Here is a 15,896-nt window from a genome sequence, read left to right as displayed (position 1 = left end):
TGACTTCCAAGCCCTCATCAACGTGCCCTTTGAAACTACCAAAATATGGAAGTGACATTAAAAGGCCACACCTGGCAAAATAAACACACTAACCTGCAGTCACTGCAGGTGCTGAACCTTAATAATGACACACGGAGCATTGCAGGAAGTCACCCATGCAGGCATCCCGACTCCAATGTCACAGTGCTGGAACAAAAGACCTCCACACTTGCCTCAGGCTGTTTTTTCGCCTTAGGAATAGCCCTTCACAATAGATTACAGTGGTTAGATTTGAGGGCAAAATCTGATCTTGGGAGAAAATAGGCAGGCACTAGTTACACAACCGCAGACTGTTTGCTTTCTCAGTGTGTGTCTCCTCATTTATATATATATATATTTATCTATTTTCCTATACAGCACCGTTGCAGTGATTTGTCATTTATGCATTTTCATAAATAAATATTATGTTTTTATTTAGTGCTTTTTCATCCATAATAGTTTACTCTTAATCCACAAACTGGAGCTATTCCAGACTCGCAACTGAATATATATATATATATATATTTATATATATATAAAAACACATAAACTTGAACATTTAACATACACACTTTATGTGATCTATCAACCAGTATCTTAGACCCTTTTCTTCTGGACCAAAAAAAAAAAAGGTAAGATTTGCTCAGGAAACCAACGACTGGCCCTTTCTCTTGCAACATGCTGACAGCAGGTGCCAGGGGCATTCACTGCATGCCTCGTGCTGCCAGCTGGCAAAGCACCCTCCAAAACACTCCTGGGGAGAGAGCCCTGCTAATTTATTAAAAAATAGATATATTTTAGGAGGGAAGAGGTGAAACAGACCTAAACGGGGAGGATAGAAGCATCCCTGCTGTGCGAGCTGGCACCTGCAGGTCCCATGCCCTTCTTTGGAGCTGAGAATCTCAGTTCCACAGGGTGTGCTGGCTTCTGTGGGAAGAAATGAGACTGGAAAGCCATGGCTCCATTCACTAAGACAAAAAGGTGAAGAGAGGCTGGGCTGTCCCCAATTTAGCCCACAAATCTCAAGGTCAAGATGGCCAAGCAGCAAACTCCGCTCTCAGCCTCACAAACAGTTTTTAAGGATGGGGAAACCATCCTTGCCCCTCCTGGGGTGAGGATTTGGTGTATTATTAACTCTCAGAGATTTTCTTTTTGTATTGCTTGGTAAATTTGGGTACAGGCAGGGAAATTGCACTGCAGAAAAAGCACTCTAATGAACAAAAAACTTCTGCTTAAGCTTTTTAACACCTATCATCATGGAGGTCTTGCTGGTTCTCTTGAACTGCGCATTTTTCTCTGTTAGCTTGAAAGTATAAAATGGTAATTTTTCCAGCTAGAAATACCTTCAGGGAGCTGTTAAGCTAAACCCCAATTATACACCTACCTACCACAAATAAATCAGTTTTGTCCAAAAAGGGAAAAAAAAAAAAAGAAAGAAACATTACAGAAGTGCTGAGGCTAAATCCTGCATGGCAATTATTTCAGTTCTGAAATAGGCTTAGCATAATCAAAGCAGCATTTGTAAGGACTTATTTAAAAATTAAGCTGAACACCATCTAGTAAAACAACATAGGCAGGCAGGAAATTTTTAAAAAACAAATGAAGGGTAAAAAAGGGTAAACCAGTAACTCCCATGCAGCTCAGCTTTGGTAATCTGATGAAGAACAGAACCTTGCCAAAGAAAACGCTTCCCAGGGTATATTTCACCTCTCATTTCCCCTTCTGCAGCATTAGCATTGCTAAAACCACTGCAGACCCAGGAAGGAGGAACAGGGGAAGACAGAAAATACGTTTCCCACTGCCCTTTTCCCCTGACAGCTCCTCTTGCTGGGAACCACATTGCTACACAGCCCCAGCCTGGCAGCTGAGCCTGGCACTGCTGTGCAGCAGCTGCCAGAGGTGTGGAGGCTGCTGGAAGGGCACACAACATAATAATAATTCAGATAAAGCTCGAGGCAACAGTTCAGTTTGTGGTGTCTCACTACATCAGGAGTGCTGGAGGCAGGTACCCACTGCTGCCCACGGCTCCCAGCTCTCACCACCCACCCAATGTGTCCCACCCTTCCTCCCTGTCATTCCCTACTACAGCCACATGGCACCAGTCTCCTCACACTCAAAAAAATGTGATTGCCACCCCAGAAATGGGCACTTTTGAGGTTTTTCATTTTCCCTTAAAAAAGGGAACACAGATTTATTTTTTTTTTTCTCAGCTGTGCTTGTTGGTAGACCCCTCACATTTACACAAATGAAAGAGCAAGTTAATAATTCCTTCTCACAAGGAATTTCCTCTTGAACAGTGGTTGTTTGTGGGTCCTAGAAGTTTCAAATTACCCAGCAGATTCAGATATGTACTTCATTTCCACTTGCACACAAAATATTTTATTTTGCAGTGGGGGAAAAGGAAGGGAAAAAAAAAGCCAAGAAAAAGGGCACTTGTTTATCACTGTGGTACTCTTCCCACCAGGTTTCCTAGAAACATGAAGATCTTCTTTAAAAAAGTCACACCAAGCCATATTCATACAGCTCCCAAGTACCTTAAATAAAGCATGACCTTCCTGGGACAGGCCACCCACAGGAATCAGGCCACCCACACCAGGGATGGCAGGGATGCAACTGGGCTCCATCTCTGTACTCTGAGAATCACTTGCACACACAGCGTTTGGAAAGTTATCTCCACAAATAGGTGGCTTTTAAGGCAGGCTCCATTACAGCTCCTCTGAGCTACACAGATCCACTCACCTTTTTGTTTTTTTTAAGGCTGGAGTGCAATAGTCTTTTTGGAAATGAAAAAGTTGATTTGCTTTCATTTTCAGCAGTTTCCTCCAATTTTTTTTTTTAATGTAACAATATACATCTTTTTTACTTCTAACCCAAAAGTTTTATTTTCATAAAATTTGAAGCAGTATCTTTTTAAACAATCAAAATAATAATAATAACAATAATAATAATAATATAATAATAAGTGGCTTTCATGGAAAGCAACATGCATAATCTTAAACCAGTTACTAAAACTGTATTTCCCCATGTAAACAAGGGCAGACAAGCCTCTTCCATCTTGCATGTCAAAATTCAGGTGATTTTTTCGATGGACAGTCTCCTCAAAAACTCACGGCTGCTCTTCAGCGTGACTCCTCCATTAGCAAAGATACATCTTCAGGACTTCTGCCTGCACATCAAGTCCATTTCCAGGGACTCTGGCAGAGTCAGAGTTTAATGTCCTGGGACTCTGACATTTTGGCAAGTGTTTTCTTGACGCGCAGGGCGGTGAGGCGGGAGGCAGGGCTGTGAGCCCAGCACTCCATCATCAGCTTCCCCATCTGCCGCAGGCACTGCGGAGAGAAGGGCAGAGAAAGTCCCCCCAGGGTCAGTGGAACAGGAGACTGCACGTGTGGCAATGCTGAAAAACTGAAGGGAAAAGGTCTTTCCTAAGGCCATTACAGATAAACACCACCAGCACTGCCCAGACCAGCCAAACATGGTTCATGTAGATTAATGGCGATTTTTATAAATGTATTTTTGGTAATACACAAGGACTATGTGGTAACAAATTGTCCTTTTATTGCTGGAATGCCTGGGGTGGGATTACCATTGGATGCCAACCAATTAATCAAGAGCAGCTACTGCAACAAACCTTCCCAATCCCTGACACATGTGGTACCAAACCAAACACTGAGTGCCACCACACAAAAGCCCTTTTGGGAACTGCCACTCCTTCCTCCAGTGTTTCCAGCCCCAGTCTGAAGGCTCAGAGGGATTTGGCTAGGGAAAGGATGAGGCAGATGAGATTTGGTTAGATCTTCTCACACTGGCTGTTGCACAAGACCTCGAGCATCCCAGGGAAGTTGTTTTTTTCCCCCACACTCACAAACCTCATGCCACCTAAATCTTTCATCTCCCCACAGACTATTCATCTAGATGCTGCTATTCCCAAACGGCAGCACCAGTGGTAAACATCCTCCTCCCTCAAAATGATGCAGAACTGGGTCAATCTCAGTCCCTAGCTCTGATTAGAAGCACAGACTGCATGCTGATAGGGATGAGAGGTACCTCATCACTGCTCCATCTGTTGGGGAACGAGGGGCGCAGTCTCTTGATGCACACGATCTCCCGCATGTCCTCGTACGAGGGGTCACTGGGCACCAGGTCGTGGTATGGAAGCTGGTATTCCTCAACTATTCCTGAAAGAAGCAATTAGTTGCCTGTCACTTGCAGAAAAAAAAAAACCCTTCCTTTTTCCCTTTCATTTTATAACAGATTGGCCATACTTTGTAACAGTTGGGTGTGCTGCCCCTAAAAAGGACTAGAAGTTTATTCCACAGTCAAGTTCCAATGCAACCACTGCTATGTAAAGTCTGGCCAGGTATCTAACCCAAAAGTGCAGTAACTTGCCAAGTGAGAACAGTTTCTATCACTGCTGTCCAGTCCAGCAATCTCCAGTAAGTACTCACACTAAGAGCTATTAGTGTAGAGTCTGTATCAGAGTAATCTGAGAGAGAATTAACCTTGAGTTAGGTCTCCTTCTTATCAGTGGACCTGGAAAACACTAAAGGGCATTTCTGTGCCTTTTCAGAACATGGCAAGGTACCATTCTTTGTGCACAGCAACAATGACAAAAATATTACAGATTTCACCTCACAACATTGCAGTACACGTCACCAGCTTTTAAACACAGGGATCCTGCTGCTCATTGGCAACATTCAGCTCCTCTAGGGTGAGCATTCAGCATACTGAAGGATTTAAAAACCCATAGGGAATGCTGAGGCTAGCAGAGACCCAACAGAGACATGCTCTACTCTTACCACCAAACTGGCACAGAACTGCTACCAAGTCATTTCTGTGCATTTAACTTTCCCAGTGGCAAAAGAGAGGTACAACAGCCATCACTTCTGCATGACACTGAGCTCTACATGCAGAAAGAGGGAAATGAGGCACATCACTGGTATGACAGTGATGTAACAAGTGCCACTTCCCTCCGGTGTTTTGCTACTTGTCTATTAAACAGATTATTTATTTCAAAGAGTTTATTACAAAGATTATTTATTTCAAACAGCAAACCCTAAATTGTTTGTCCTCCTCCTTTCATTTAACTCTTAATTAAACTAAGAAACCACTATTTTCTTTCTGCTAAATTAGCTGAACAGCCCCAGTCCAGCACAAACATGATGCCTTTAAAAAAGGTCCCAAAATGAGTTCCACACTTCCTCAGTGCAGGCATCAGCTGCCTTCAAACGAGCCACTAAAATACAGTCTAAATCTCTGCTGTTGAAATAGCACTGACTGATGCTTTAAAATAAGTTTCAACAGGAGAACAGACATTAAGAGAGTTACCTGAATGGCTTACCCACATCGGTTTATTACTGTAAAAACAATTACCCGGAAAACAAGGTGCAATGGAAGGCCTGAGGTTCACTGACACAATTAAAAGTGATCTCCCAGCACTTTACCTCCTGAAACACATCTCCTTGCTATCTCCCAAAGGATGAGTCCAAAACTGTACATATCAGCCATGATGTAGGACTGAAAGTGATTTCTATTCAAGCTTTCATCCAGCACCTCGGGAGGCATATAACGTTTTGTTCCTACACGGGTGTTTGGAGGGATGTCTACCTCATTTGTGTCACTAAAAGAAAAAGAAGGAGAAAAAAAGGGCATCAAGCATGCAGTAAAGTGGGTCAAAAATAAAGCAATTTCGACGGAAGAAGTAGTAAATCCACATCACATCCACTCTCAAACAAGGTCAAAAGTAATGCATAATCTTAATGGAACAATTCTTGCAAGAAAAGCCTCTTAGTGTGAAGGCAACCCTCCTTAAAAGGCTGACCCGCCTGAGGCTATGTTAAGCATTCAAATGCAGAACCACAATGGAGATAAGACTCAACAGGGATGCTGTAACATTTGCGAGATTTCATTAGCATTAGCCCGAGCTCTAATGTTAGTGATAACAATCAAATCTTCATTAAACGCTGTTTTCTTAACATACTCCACCACCTAATGCCTCAGTCTCAGCAATTAATAGGGGATACTGAGTAGCTGGGGCAGTATCTTTTAGCTGTAGCAAATTAGATCTGCAAGACAGATTAATCTAACTATTATTTTTTGCATGCATTATGTTTGATCCTTTCCAACCTTTACACATCAAGATATGCAGACACAGAGAGATAAATGCATAAAAACATCTAAGCAAATGTCTCACACCTCACACATTGACCAGAAGAGACGACATACAGGGAAAAATATTCCCATTAATTATGTGAATGGATTCTTGTTTTTCTTATTAACTCAGATTCAGCTACATCAGTTTCAATATATTTAAAAGTTTAATATATGGCAGATACTCTGGTTTGCTTAAAAAGGTCTGTTTTCCTTTATTCACCTTCAAAATGTATGTATTTTAAATATGGTGGATACAACAGATGCTCACAGAATAATTGTATTTCTATAGTTTTCTTCATGTACAGCAATTTTTTTCACCTTCTGATATGAAGAAAAGCTGAGTCTATGGTACAACCAGCCACCTACACAGTCATTAAATCATACATATGCTAGTGGTACTACTGTACACCTGCAAGAATGTAACATAAATCCAGTGACCTGCATTATCTTGTATTATTTCAAATGAAATGGAAACACAAAGAATTTTACTAGAATCATTAGCTTCAGCAGAGCACACCCCTTCCAACTATTTTCTGTTCCTTGTTGTTGCATGAGAAATGCTGTCTGAGGAAGGATTCAGTATGAAAACAAGCCAAGTACATAACATAAATTCCATCTGGAGTGTGAAAAATCCAAATTTCACCTTCTTTTGTAACAGCACTCAGTAATTCCTAGCTCTTCTTTATTCACAGCTAGGCAGTGTGCTGCTCTGTATTTGCCAGGCAAAGTACACCTGCAAAGGGTGAATTTCTTCCTCAAAACTTTTTATTGTGTATTTTCAAGTTGTTGTTTTCTAGGCCTCTGTTCCTCAAAGTAAAAATATTCCCTTCTTGTCTCCTGAAGAAAGGTCAGGCTCATAAAGGAAATGCCTCACCAAGGAACCCGGCAGGTAAGTGAACAGTAAGAAAAGAACATAAAAACTGCCTTTCCTTTCACTCTGAGTAATTTCAGTTCAAGATTTGTACAGGATTCCTGAATTTTTTTAATACTCCAGGGAGTGCACGGTTTCAAAGCTGACCTGCGAAACGGAAACCTTCAGTCTATGTATTCTGGACGCATTTCTCTGTGCAGAAAAATCAGAAACTTCGGAGCACGCGCCTCCACCACCAGGACCACCACTGAGAGCTCGAGCTGCTTTTGAGCAGAGCTGTCAGAGAGCAGTGGCTCCTCATGAATCCCAGGAGTGAGTAAGTTCTACCTGTCTGCTCTTTCTAAGTTGTTTAAGCACACAACCATTTTTTAAAATCAAATTTAAAAGCCATTTCAAAAATCAAATCTGCACTTGGGCAATTTGATTTGTAGGAAATGAAACAAAAGGCAGCCCAAATGGGGTCCTTTTCAATAAATCCTAGTTAGTAACTAGTGCAAATTATTAGTATTTTTCTCTCTAAGTTGAGGAGTGAATTTTCATGGGATCAGACAAGCTGAATGCTTCAGCGACAAGCTCAGTGATGTGACTTCAACCTGTCACTGCTGTGTCCTTTCACTGTGTGCCACCAATACTGGGGCAGCAATACATGGAGGGTGGAGTGATGAAAACTGACCCTTTATACAAACACAGCTAATGTGCTCAAATAATCAAAAAGCAACTATTTATACACCTGCATGAGGTGCTGATGTGACATTCTCCCCCACACAGGTGACCTCACACACAGATGAGCAGAGCCCAGGTGTGCGCACACACTGCAGGTGCTTGCTCACTCATGCACACTCAGTCAACAAATAAAGAAACTTTTGCACCAGATTTATAAACTTCCCCTCAGCCCCCCTCACTTCCACTCACCTGATAAATTTAACAGCCAAGCCCAAATCTGCTATACAGCAGGTGCCATTCTTTTTCACCAGGATGTTCTTACTCTTTAGGTCACGGTGGGCAATGGCAGGCTTGCCCTGAGTGCTGAAGATCTCAGTGTGCAGGTGGCACAAGCCACTGACAGAGGAGTAAGCCAGTTTCAGCATGGCTTTTGTGTCCAAGGTGGTGGATTTTAGGTAATCATAAAGTGAGCCGTTCTCATGGTAGTCAGTGATAAGATACAGCTGGGTCCAAGATCCTGTACCTTTAATATCTGCAGCAATGAATCCTACAAAAAGAAAAAAAGAGGTTATTTTCAAGTTAATACTTCACAGGGGTTTTTTTGGACTGCTCAGAACTCTGGATTGTCATCCATTTCAGCAGGTTTGTTTTAATAACATATTTAATTCTTTTCATCTTACTTCCATGCAGCTGTGCCTCATCTCTAGCCTGTAATGTACTTTCAGAAGCCCAGATACGGATATACCAGCGGCTGAAACAGACATGTTGTGTTTGGAATAAAAACCCCTAAACCCCATTATTTTTTTAACTTTTATTTATGTTTCAATAATCCTTTAAACAACTTTCCTTTGAAAAGGACTGGGTGGCTAATTGCAGAGCACAGAGGGAAACAAAGCACATCGGAAAGGACATCAGATAACAGCAAATACAAAATTGCTAATCTCAAAAACCTGCTCACCATCAAATAATTCTCTTTCACTTCACTCACCAAGAATATTTTCATGCCTCATCAGGACAGTCTGGTAGATTTCTGTTTCTCTGAACCAGCTGGCCTCCTCTGTAGTAAAGAACACTTTCACTGCTACCTTTTCGCCACGCCACTTTCCCATCCAGACTTCTCCATAGCGACCTTTTCCAATCTGCTTCACCATTTGAATCTGTTTTGCAATGGTCCTTTGAACCTGTGAAATGCCAAGGCAGATCTTACACCTTGCTCAGTGGCAATCTCTGCATTCACCTCCCTCTCCTGTGCCTGCTTCCCACACAGCAGCCCAGGAGAGGGTGGAATACGCACCCATTGTGACATGGATTTCAGCAACCCTCCACAATTGCAGATGCTCACATTTTCTCCAGGACACACTGCTGCTGAGGACATTCCCACCACTAAAAAGAAGCCTTTCCATGCCTACTTAAATACACTGTGGTGTCTCAAGAAATTACATCAGTCACTGTAAAGGAAATGTTTGTCCCTGCACCTTGAATTTTTTTTTAATCTTTCTGCAGGATGTAGTGCTTGGTGGATTTTTTTTGTCATTTTTGGAAAAGTTTGGACAGAAAATACTCCTGCTCACCTCAATGCAGTCCAAATTCCAAAGGAGTAGGTAACACATTTTCATTAATATAAAAATACAACACTGCTGAGACTCAAGGCTAGGGCTCACAAGAGTCAAAAGCCTATTAGAGCTCCAAAACTAGAAAAATTACAAAATTTCCTTTGTTTTTTTGTTTTCTTTTTAGGATGATACTTCCTATCACCTTCCTTTAAATTGCCATGCCTAATTATTTCAAAATACATATCTGGTTAGGAACCTCAGTCACTACTTACAGAGTTAAAACACATGTGCCCACATTGATTTAAATAATGATATTTACGTATTCATAAAAAGCAATTTCCCCCCCAAAATATTTGAAAGAACAGCTTTCCAGTGTCTGTGCCAGCTTTGTCAGTGGCTGTACTGTCAGCTAAAATCATGGGTATTGCAAGATCAATGTCCACAGCAGCACTGCAGAGATTCTCTTCACAAGGATGACAGACTGCCTCTACATTTAACAAGCTTTTACAGCCACAAAAAATCTTGGACAAATGGAGACTTATAATCTCATCAGATTTGAGCATGTCTGCAGATCATGTCTTTCTAAAAGTTCACAAATAAAAATGTGAGTGGATGCTGCAACACAATTCACGGGGCTGACTCTGCCTCAGCTTAATAGGGGATTTAAAATGTCACCCTCCTGTGCTACAGCATTGCCAGTTCAACCCACAGCTAATGAGTTTTTGTCTGGTAGGGTTTGGTAAGATTTTGAAGGAATACTGCCACCAATGTAATGAGATTTTCACCTGGCTCAAGCAATTGGCAAAATCTGCACAAGTTCAAATTTGTGGCCTCTTGTTCTTTTTGCCACCATCCAGATACAAACCTCCAGTGTTTTATTGCAGCAAGTGAATCTAACTGCTCTAACTGAATCCCTATGAAATCATGTTCATTTCATGAAATCAAAAATATTTTTGCAATCTTGGCAGACAGAAATGAGTGAAACTTGATTTTTTTAAATAATTTTCTTCCTTTGTTGTGCTTGGGAGGCGCAGTGGAAACCACCACTTTGGGAATGCCAGGCAGGACTGCCATGAATGTGCCGTGACTGCAGCATGAATGTGCATCCAAGGACAAACTCAAAACCTATTAGGTCAGGTCTACCATCATTCTTTTTTTAAGTGAACCACTGGTTTTCATACTGAACAATTTTAAGAAGCAAAACATACTGTGGTATTTATGCAAAGCTATTTCAAATATCCCAGTTTTCTTCTTCTGTCATTTAAACAGAATTCCATTTTTCCAGCCCTGCACTGCATTATTAGATGTTCAAGATGGTAGCTTCAGTGCCATTATTTTTGATTAACATCAATGAAAGCCAACAATAGAGATTAGCCTTAATTTTTTAAATTGATTTATCTTTTATACTCTCATATAGTGATTGAACAATAGTTATATTACATTGGAATTTTGCTGTAACATTTTGTAATGTCATTTTAGCATTGTTGCTTTCTATTTTGCCCATTTTAAAAATGCATCCTGAACAATAATGTAGTTACATCAAATAACTTAATTTGTGTAAATATATGTAATGGCATCATAAAGTACATGCAATTACAATACTTAATGATGAAAAGTTCCTTATTAAATTACATTAAGAAAATGAAAAACACATTTCTGTTATGGGTTTTCAGGCGGCAGAATACTATGTGAAAGGCCTTAACCTGGTTTTGTCTTGTCAAATAATTTCCTATGAACAATTTATTTTTTTTAAGGAATTCAGCTCCTTCTTGAATCATAAACCAATTATGATTTATAAAACAAATAGGTCAATCAAAATTGTTGGCTCAATGGATTTCATAAGCATGCTGAATGATGTGCTCATGTTGAGTTATTTACAGAGTGGGGCTGGGGGTTTCTTATTTCTTTTTAAATCTGTGTATTTGGCTGCTTGAGCTCTGTAAGCAGTCAGGTAAGGTTACATGACCTTTCCTTTCGTCTCCCTGAGTGGAAACAATCCAATTACCAACTATTTCTACTTTCCTGGCATTCAGCTAAACGTGTTCAGCTACTGCAGATGAAAATTTAGACAGACCAACCTTTTGTAAATTTAATATTTTGAACAGAGAATTCATACCTATGGCTCTGGTGCAGTCCCTTGAAAAGCAAAGTTCATTGGAAAGGAAATTATGAAAAAAAATGTGTGAGAAGGTAGAGACCAAATTGTAGTTCAGCAATCTCTTCAGACAGACCATTTTGCAGCATTTGACTTGCAGCAAACTCTTCTGTCAGAGGTACAGACAGGTCAGGAGAAAGAACACTTGCTGAATGTCACACTGACAAATTCTTGGCTAATACTTGTTTTGGGTATGATATTTGTACCCGTTAGACTAAATGTTCTACACAGGAGAAAAACATTACTGGTTAGCATAAGGTGACATTTTGCATTAAATTTGCATCTTACTTTTCTGAAATTATAACCCTGGATGTTTCAGTCTTTGCCCAAGAAACAAGGTTAAAAATAAGCTCTTGCACAATAGAGCAGAGCATTACTGCCAGGCACCTCCTATACACTTGTTTCAGGCATGAGGCATCACTCTGTGCATTCCTGGGGAGCTCACAGGGGTTGTGGCTGTCTGGGAATGCTGCAAACATCTACTGCCAAGTGCAAGATCCATTTTCTTCTCTTCCACCCAAAATCACTACTTATAAAAACAACTGCATGGGGGTTTTGTAAGCAAGGGGGAGATGGGGAGGAAGAGTTCCTGGAGGAAAATCACTTGGTCCAGTGGCTGCAGCGTCTCCAAGGTTGAGAGGAGTGTCCTGCCAGAAGGCTGGAGGGTTTCTGCCTCAAGGGGCAGCGGCACAGCTCTGGGAGCTGCTGAGCAATCCCAGCTGGGATGGCACCTTGGCCATCACTGCAGCTCAGCAGCAGGAGCTCCTTTTCCCATCCACTACAAGGGCAGACCTGGGGACAGCACTGAGACCACAGATCCCTCCTTCAAACTGCTCACTGGGACAGAGGAAGGCATAAAGAACAAGCAGTCATAACCAGCACTGCTCCAGCTTTTTTGGGATCCTGGGATGAAGGACTGAGCCATGCTCTGCTGTGAGGTTCCCAGGGCACCCACATGGGCTGCTGGAAACACATCCTCTCAGAGAAGTACAACCAAGTTCTTTGTATTTGCTCTAAATTATTACATTTTTTATGTCATTGGAACAAGTAAATATGAAGACCTTGATGTGGCAGGTGCAAAAAAAAAAAACCAAAAAAACACCACCAAAAAACAATACAACCAAACCCCAAAGCAAGAAAGGAAGAATCCCTCACAATTAAATCAGCTGGAGACTCATTAGGAATGGTCCTAAACTGCACACAAGATCTCTCCCTTTCCATTGGCCAAAAAATCTCAAATTAGTGAACCAAAACCACTACAGGGTGCTAGAAGGAAATTGGCATGGGATAGGACAGAGTCTGTTGCTTCATTTTTAAGGAAATATGAAACTTCCCATTTTATGTCTTCTTTAGGGTGTTTAAAAAATAAGTGTGGAAAAAACCAGCCAGACAGTACATGGTACCTGGAAGCTGGACAACACCTGCAGTAGTAGCATCAATACAAACTAATAGGTTTGGAAGACAGGAGGGACATACCCACTCTGAAAAATGAAAATGAAATCTTCCAGTTTCTCAGAGGCACTTATTTTAAATAAGTAACCTAGGTTTTTACCAATTCTTTTCTACCAGTGATGCTCCCCAGAAGCAAAACCCCCTGATGAACAGAACTATATTGCCATAGATCATTATGCCTTTTCAGCAGGTTTAGCAATCCTGGAGTCTGTTCAGAAACAATCACAAACTCAATCCCATTGACTTTTGAGATTGCCATACTACGAGGAAAAAAAATCCCCCTTGACTTCTGAATGCAAAGTGAAGCCTACAAATAAAAAGGTTCCAAGTCTGACAAGTTACAGTTCCCTTTAGAAAAAGGTGATGGGGCAGTGTTTGAAATCCTACTGTGCGTTGCACATACAAAGGAAGAAAACAAGATCAGTGGGCCAGGTGCTGTCCTGTACACTGGAGTGTAAAAAAACCAAACGTGATGATATACTTCCATGAGTTGTCTTAGCCTGTACTTACCCTATGATATCTAAAATAAGAAATTAAATGAGGCAGAAAAATAACCCTAACCTTTTTTGGCTTAGTTCACATGACAAAAATCCCCTGCTTCTAAAGCAGCTATTCTCCAGTCTAACTTCTTGTCAGTTCTGGTACAGGAAAACAAAACCCAAAAAAACCCCCAAAAAAACCCCCAGAAAACCTCAAAAAAAAAAAAAAAAAACACAAAAAAAATATAAAAGAAAACAGAGGATATGTAAATCTATTTTTTGTGCCTCTTCTCCCTCTACACATTTCAGCCTTTAAAATGTGCACTACAATAGCATTGCTTCCTTACCAGGAGAGGGAGCCCGGATCCGCTGCCTGAGCTCTGGGACTGCTCGATCAAATCCTTCAGGGACTCTCCGGGGGGAATGTAGGTCTCGTCCTGCTCCAGCCCGATGCTGTAGTGGGGTCTTGTCTCCTGGCGCTTGTATCTGAGGTTTTACACGAAAACAAAATGAGTTTTGAATACAATGAGCACATGTGCAATGAATAATGCACATGCCCTTCACATTTCCTTCATTTATAGACTAACAGATTTCTCTGCTTCCCTGAGGAATACACTGGACTCGCTGGCCAAAATTCATCATTTTATTTTTAGCAACTCTTTACATCATCAAAATTCTAAGTATAACACTCACAGGCCACGCAGTCTGGGGTAAATCTGCAAAGCAACCAAATGTTTTCCTTTCAGAAACTTAAATATGTCTAAAACACTGACCAAGTCAGTAACTTTATTTTACTGTCTGCAGTACACTTCTAGGAGCCAGAGGATGTAAGGTCATGGAATCTGGGAATATGTAACAAACTGGGAATATGTCAAATTATTAAAATGTAATGTATGTAGATCATGATAACACTCTAGACACATTTACTGACATTCCTGTATTGTCTTCTTTTTTTATGATCAGCTCTTCATCACATTAACAAATTTAGAAGTCTTAGATATACTTCCCTTACACAAATTTCTCTACAAAATTTGTCCTTTGGCCTTCCCAGTAAAGAATAATCTGTGCTTCTACCTGAATGGCTTTTAAGGATGTTGAGTGAAAGATTCTGTATGAAATCCATCACACAGGTACCCCTGTGAATAGCATCAATAAAATACACATTTTCTTCTCATGATAAAATTACAGTTTCTTATTTCTTTTCTTTAAGGTCCACTTCTATTTTTTTTTTCAATTTCCTAAATCTATAAAAAGATAAATGTTGGGAGGAACATTAACAAGATGCCAAAATATTCCTTATTTACCTGAAGTAGCAGAATATGATGATAAGCACCAGAAGGATGCTGCAAACAGTCACTGAGATCAGCAGGGCCTTGTGGTGAATGTTTCCTTCAGCAAAGTCTGGGGTTAAAAATGAGAAAGTTGGAAAATTTAGAAAGGGAGATGGTTATGAAGTCAATGGGAGAAGTGCATTGAGCACAGGATCATTTCCACTCTTTCCTCATAATTCCTGTACAGGATACCCCTGGATTTTGTGGGCTTCCTCTTTGACCCTCACTGACCAGGACAGAACTGACACTTCCAGCGTCAAAAATCCCTATTTGTTTTCTCAGTCCTCGCTCAGGCAAAACACTGCCTTGATTTGTAATTCCCTGTTTGTCTCTGAATGGAAAATCAATCAAGACCTGCAGCTCTGGGTCTTAACCTGAGTGATTAGCCAGGAAATGCAAAAACCACTGCCTTTTTTAAACACTCAGATTAAGTAGTATCCTAATGAGTAACTAAGAAAACCAAACCAAACCACCCACCAAACTGCATTTATTCTAGAAGGAAAGACACAGTAGACCATTCAACCTCCAGCAAGGCAGGCCATGAGAGGCCTTGAAAGTGTAGTATTTCCATCCTTACAGAACAATTTGTCTCTTAGATCCTGTTTTAAACATTTGAGCAAGAATTTTCTTCTCCATCTGCTCTAGAGCAGCCCTGTGTGCCAGCAAGTCCTTCCTATGCTGGTGGGCAAAACTATCCTTCCAGTGGCTTTTCTGCAAAACCCTTTGAAAAGAAAATGTGTCAAGTGACTTGTAGAAAATGCTGTTGCATAAAAACTATTAAAATGTTTCAGTCAACCTTTGTATAGCAGACTCATATTTTCCTTTAAAGTATAACAATAATCTCCAAATTTGAATTCTCAGCTCAGGCAAGTGAGTCTGACCTTCATGCATGCTTCTCTGCTGAAAAACAAAGACATCCAGCTCTATTCTTTTTTAACCTCCCCTGCCACTCAAACTCTCAAAATTATAGTATTTCAGCCTGTACATACACAAACCACCCTTCCAACAACAAATGGGATGATGCAAATGAGGGCCATGTTTTCTGAAGCTCTTCCAGCCTTGCTGTCTTGCATCCTTCACTCCAAAGCCTGACACATCGGAGAATGCAAGAAATCCATCCTTATTGACTGCTCCTGGAACGACGCTATTATGTTTCAGATTTACAAGGGTAATGAGACCAGGGGATTCCTAAGGGACTCTTAGTTTACTCTCACACTCTTT

General features: G+C 40.8%; 1 protein-coding gene across 4 annotated transcripts in view; it reads right to left on the bottom strand.

Annotated features, from left to right (window-relative positions):
• Nucleotides 1-2,374: 2,374 nt before the first annotated feature.
• Nucleotides 2,375-15,896, bottom strand: part of BMPR1B (bone morphogenetic protein receptor type 1B) — a 241,410-nt gene continuing 227,888 nt past the window's right edge. For all 4 annotated transcript variants that reach the window (XM_059470647.1, XM_059470648.1, XM_059470650.1 and 1 more), the window contains 7 exons: nt 14,649-14,745; nt 13,692-13,830; nt 8,694-8,886; nt 7,955-8,252; nt 5,463-5,638; nt 4,066-4,196; nt 2,375-3,347 (listed from right to left, as the gene is read on the bottom strand). In XM_059470647.1, the coding sequence (XP_059326630.1) occupies nt 3,222-3,347; nt 4,066-4,196; nt 5,463-5,638; nt 7,955-8,252; nt 8,694-8,886; nt 13,692-13,830; nt 14,649-14,745 (1,160 nt within the window). In that variant the 3' untranslated portion in view covers nt 2,375-3,221. The remainder of the gene's footprint in view (nt 3,348-4,065; nt 4,197-5,462; nt 5,639-7,954; nt 8,253-8,693; nt 8,887-13,691; nt 13,831-14,648; nt 14,746-15,896) is intronic.

This window comes from Ammospiza nelsoni, chromosome 4 (assembly GCF_027579445.1).
Source record: "Ammospiza nelsoni isolate bAmmNel1 chromosome 4, bAmmNel1.pri, whole genome shotgun sequence".
In the NCBI taxonomy this organism is placed as follows: Eukaryota; Metazoa; Chordata; class Aves; order Passeriformes; family Passerellidae; genus Ammospiza; species Ammospiza nelsoni.
Note: the sequence above shows the minus strand (reverse complement) of the source record. Positions and strands in the feature narration are given on the sequence as shown.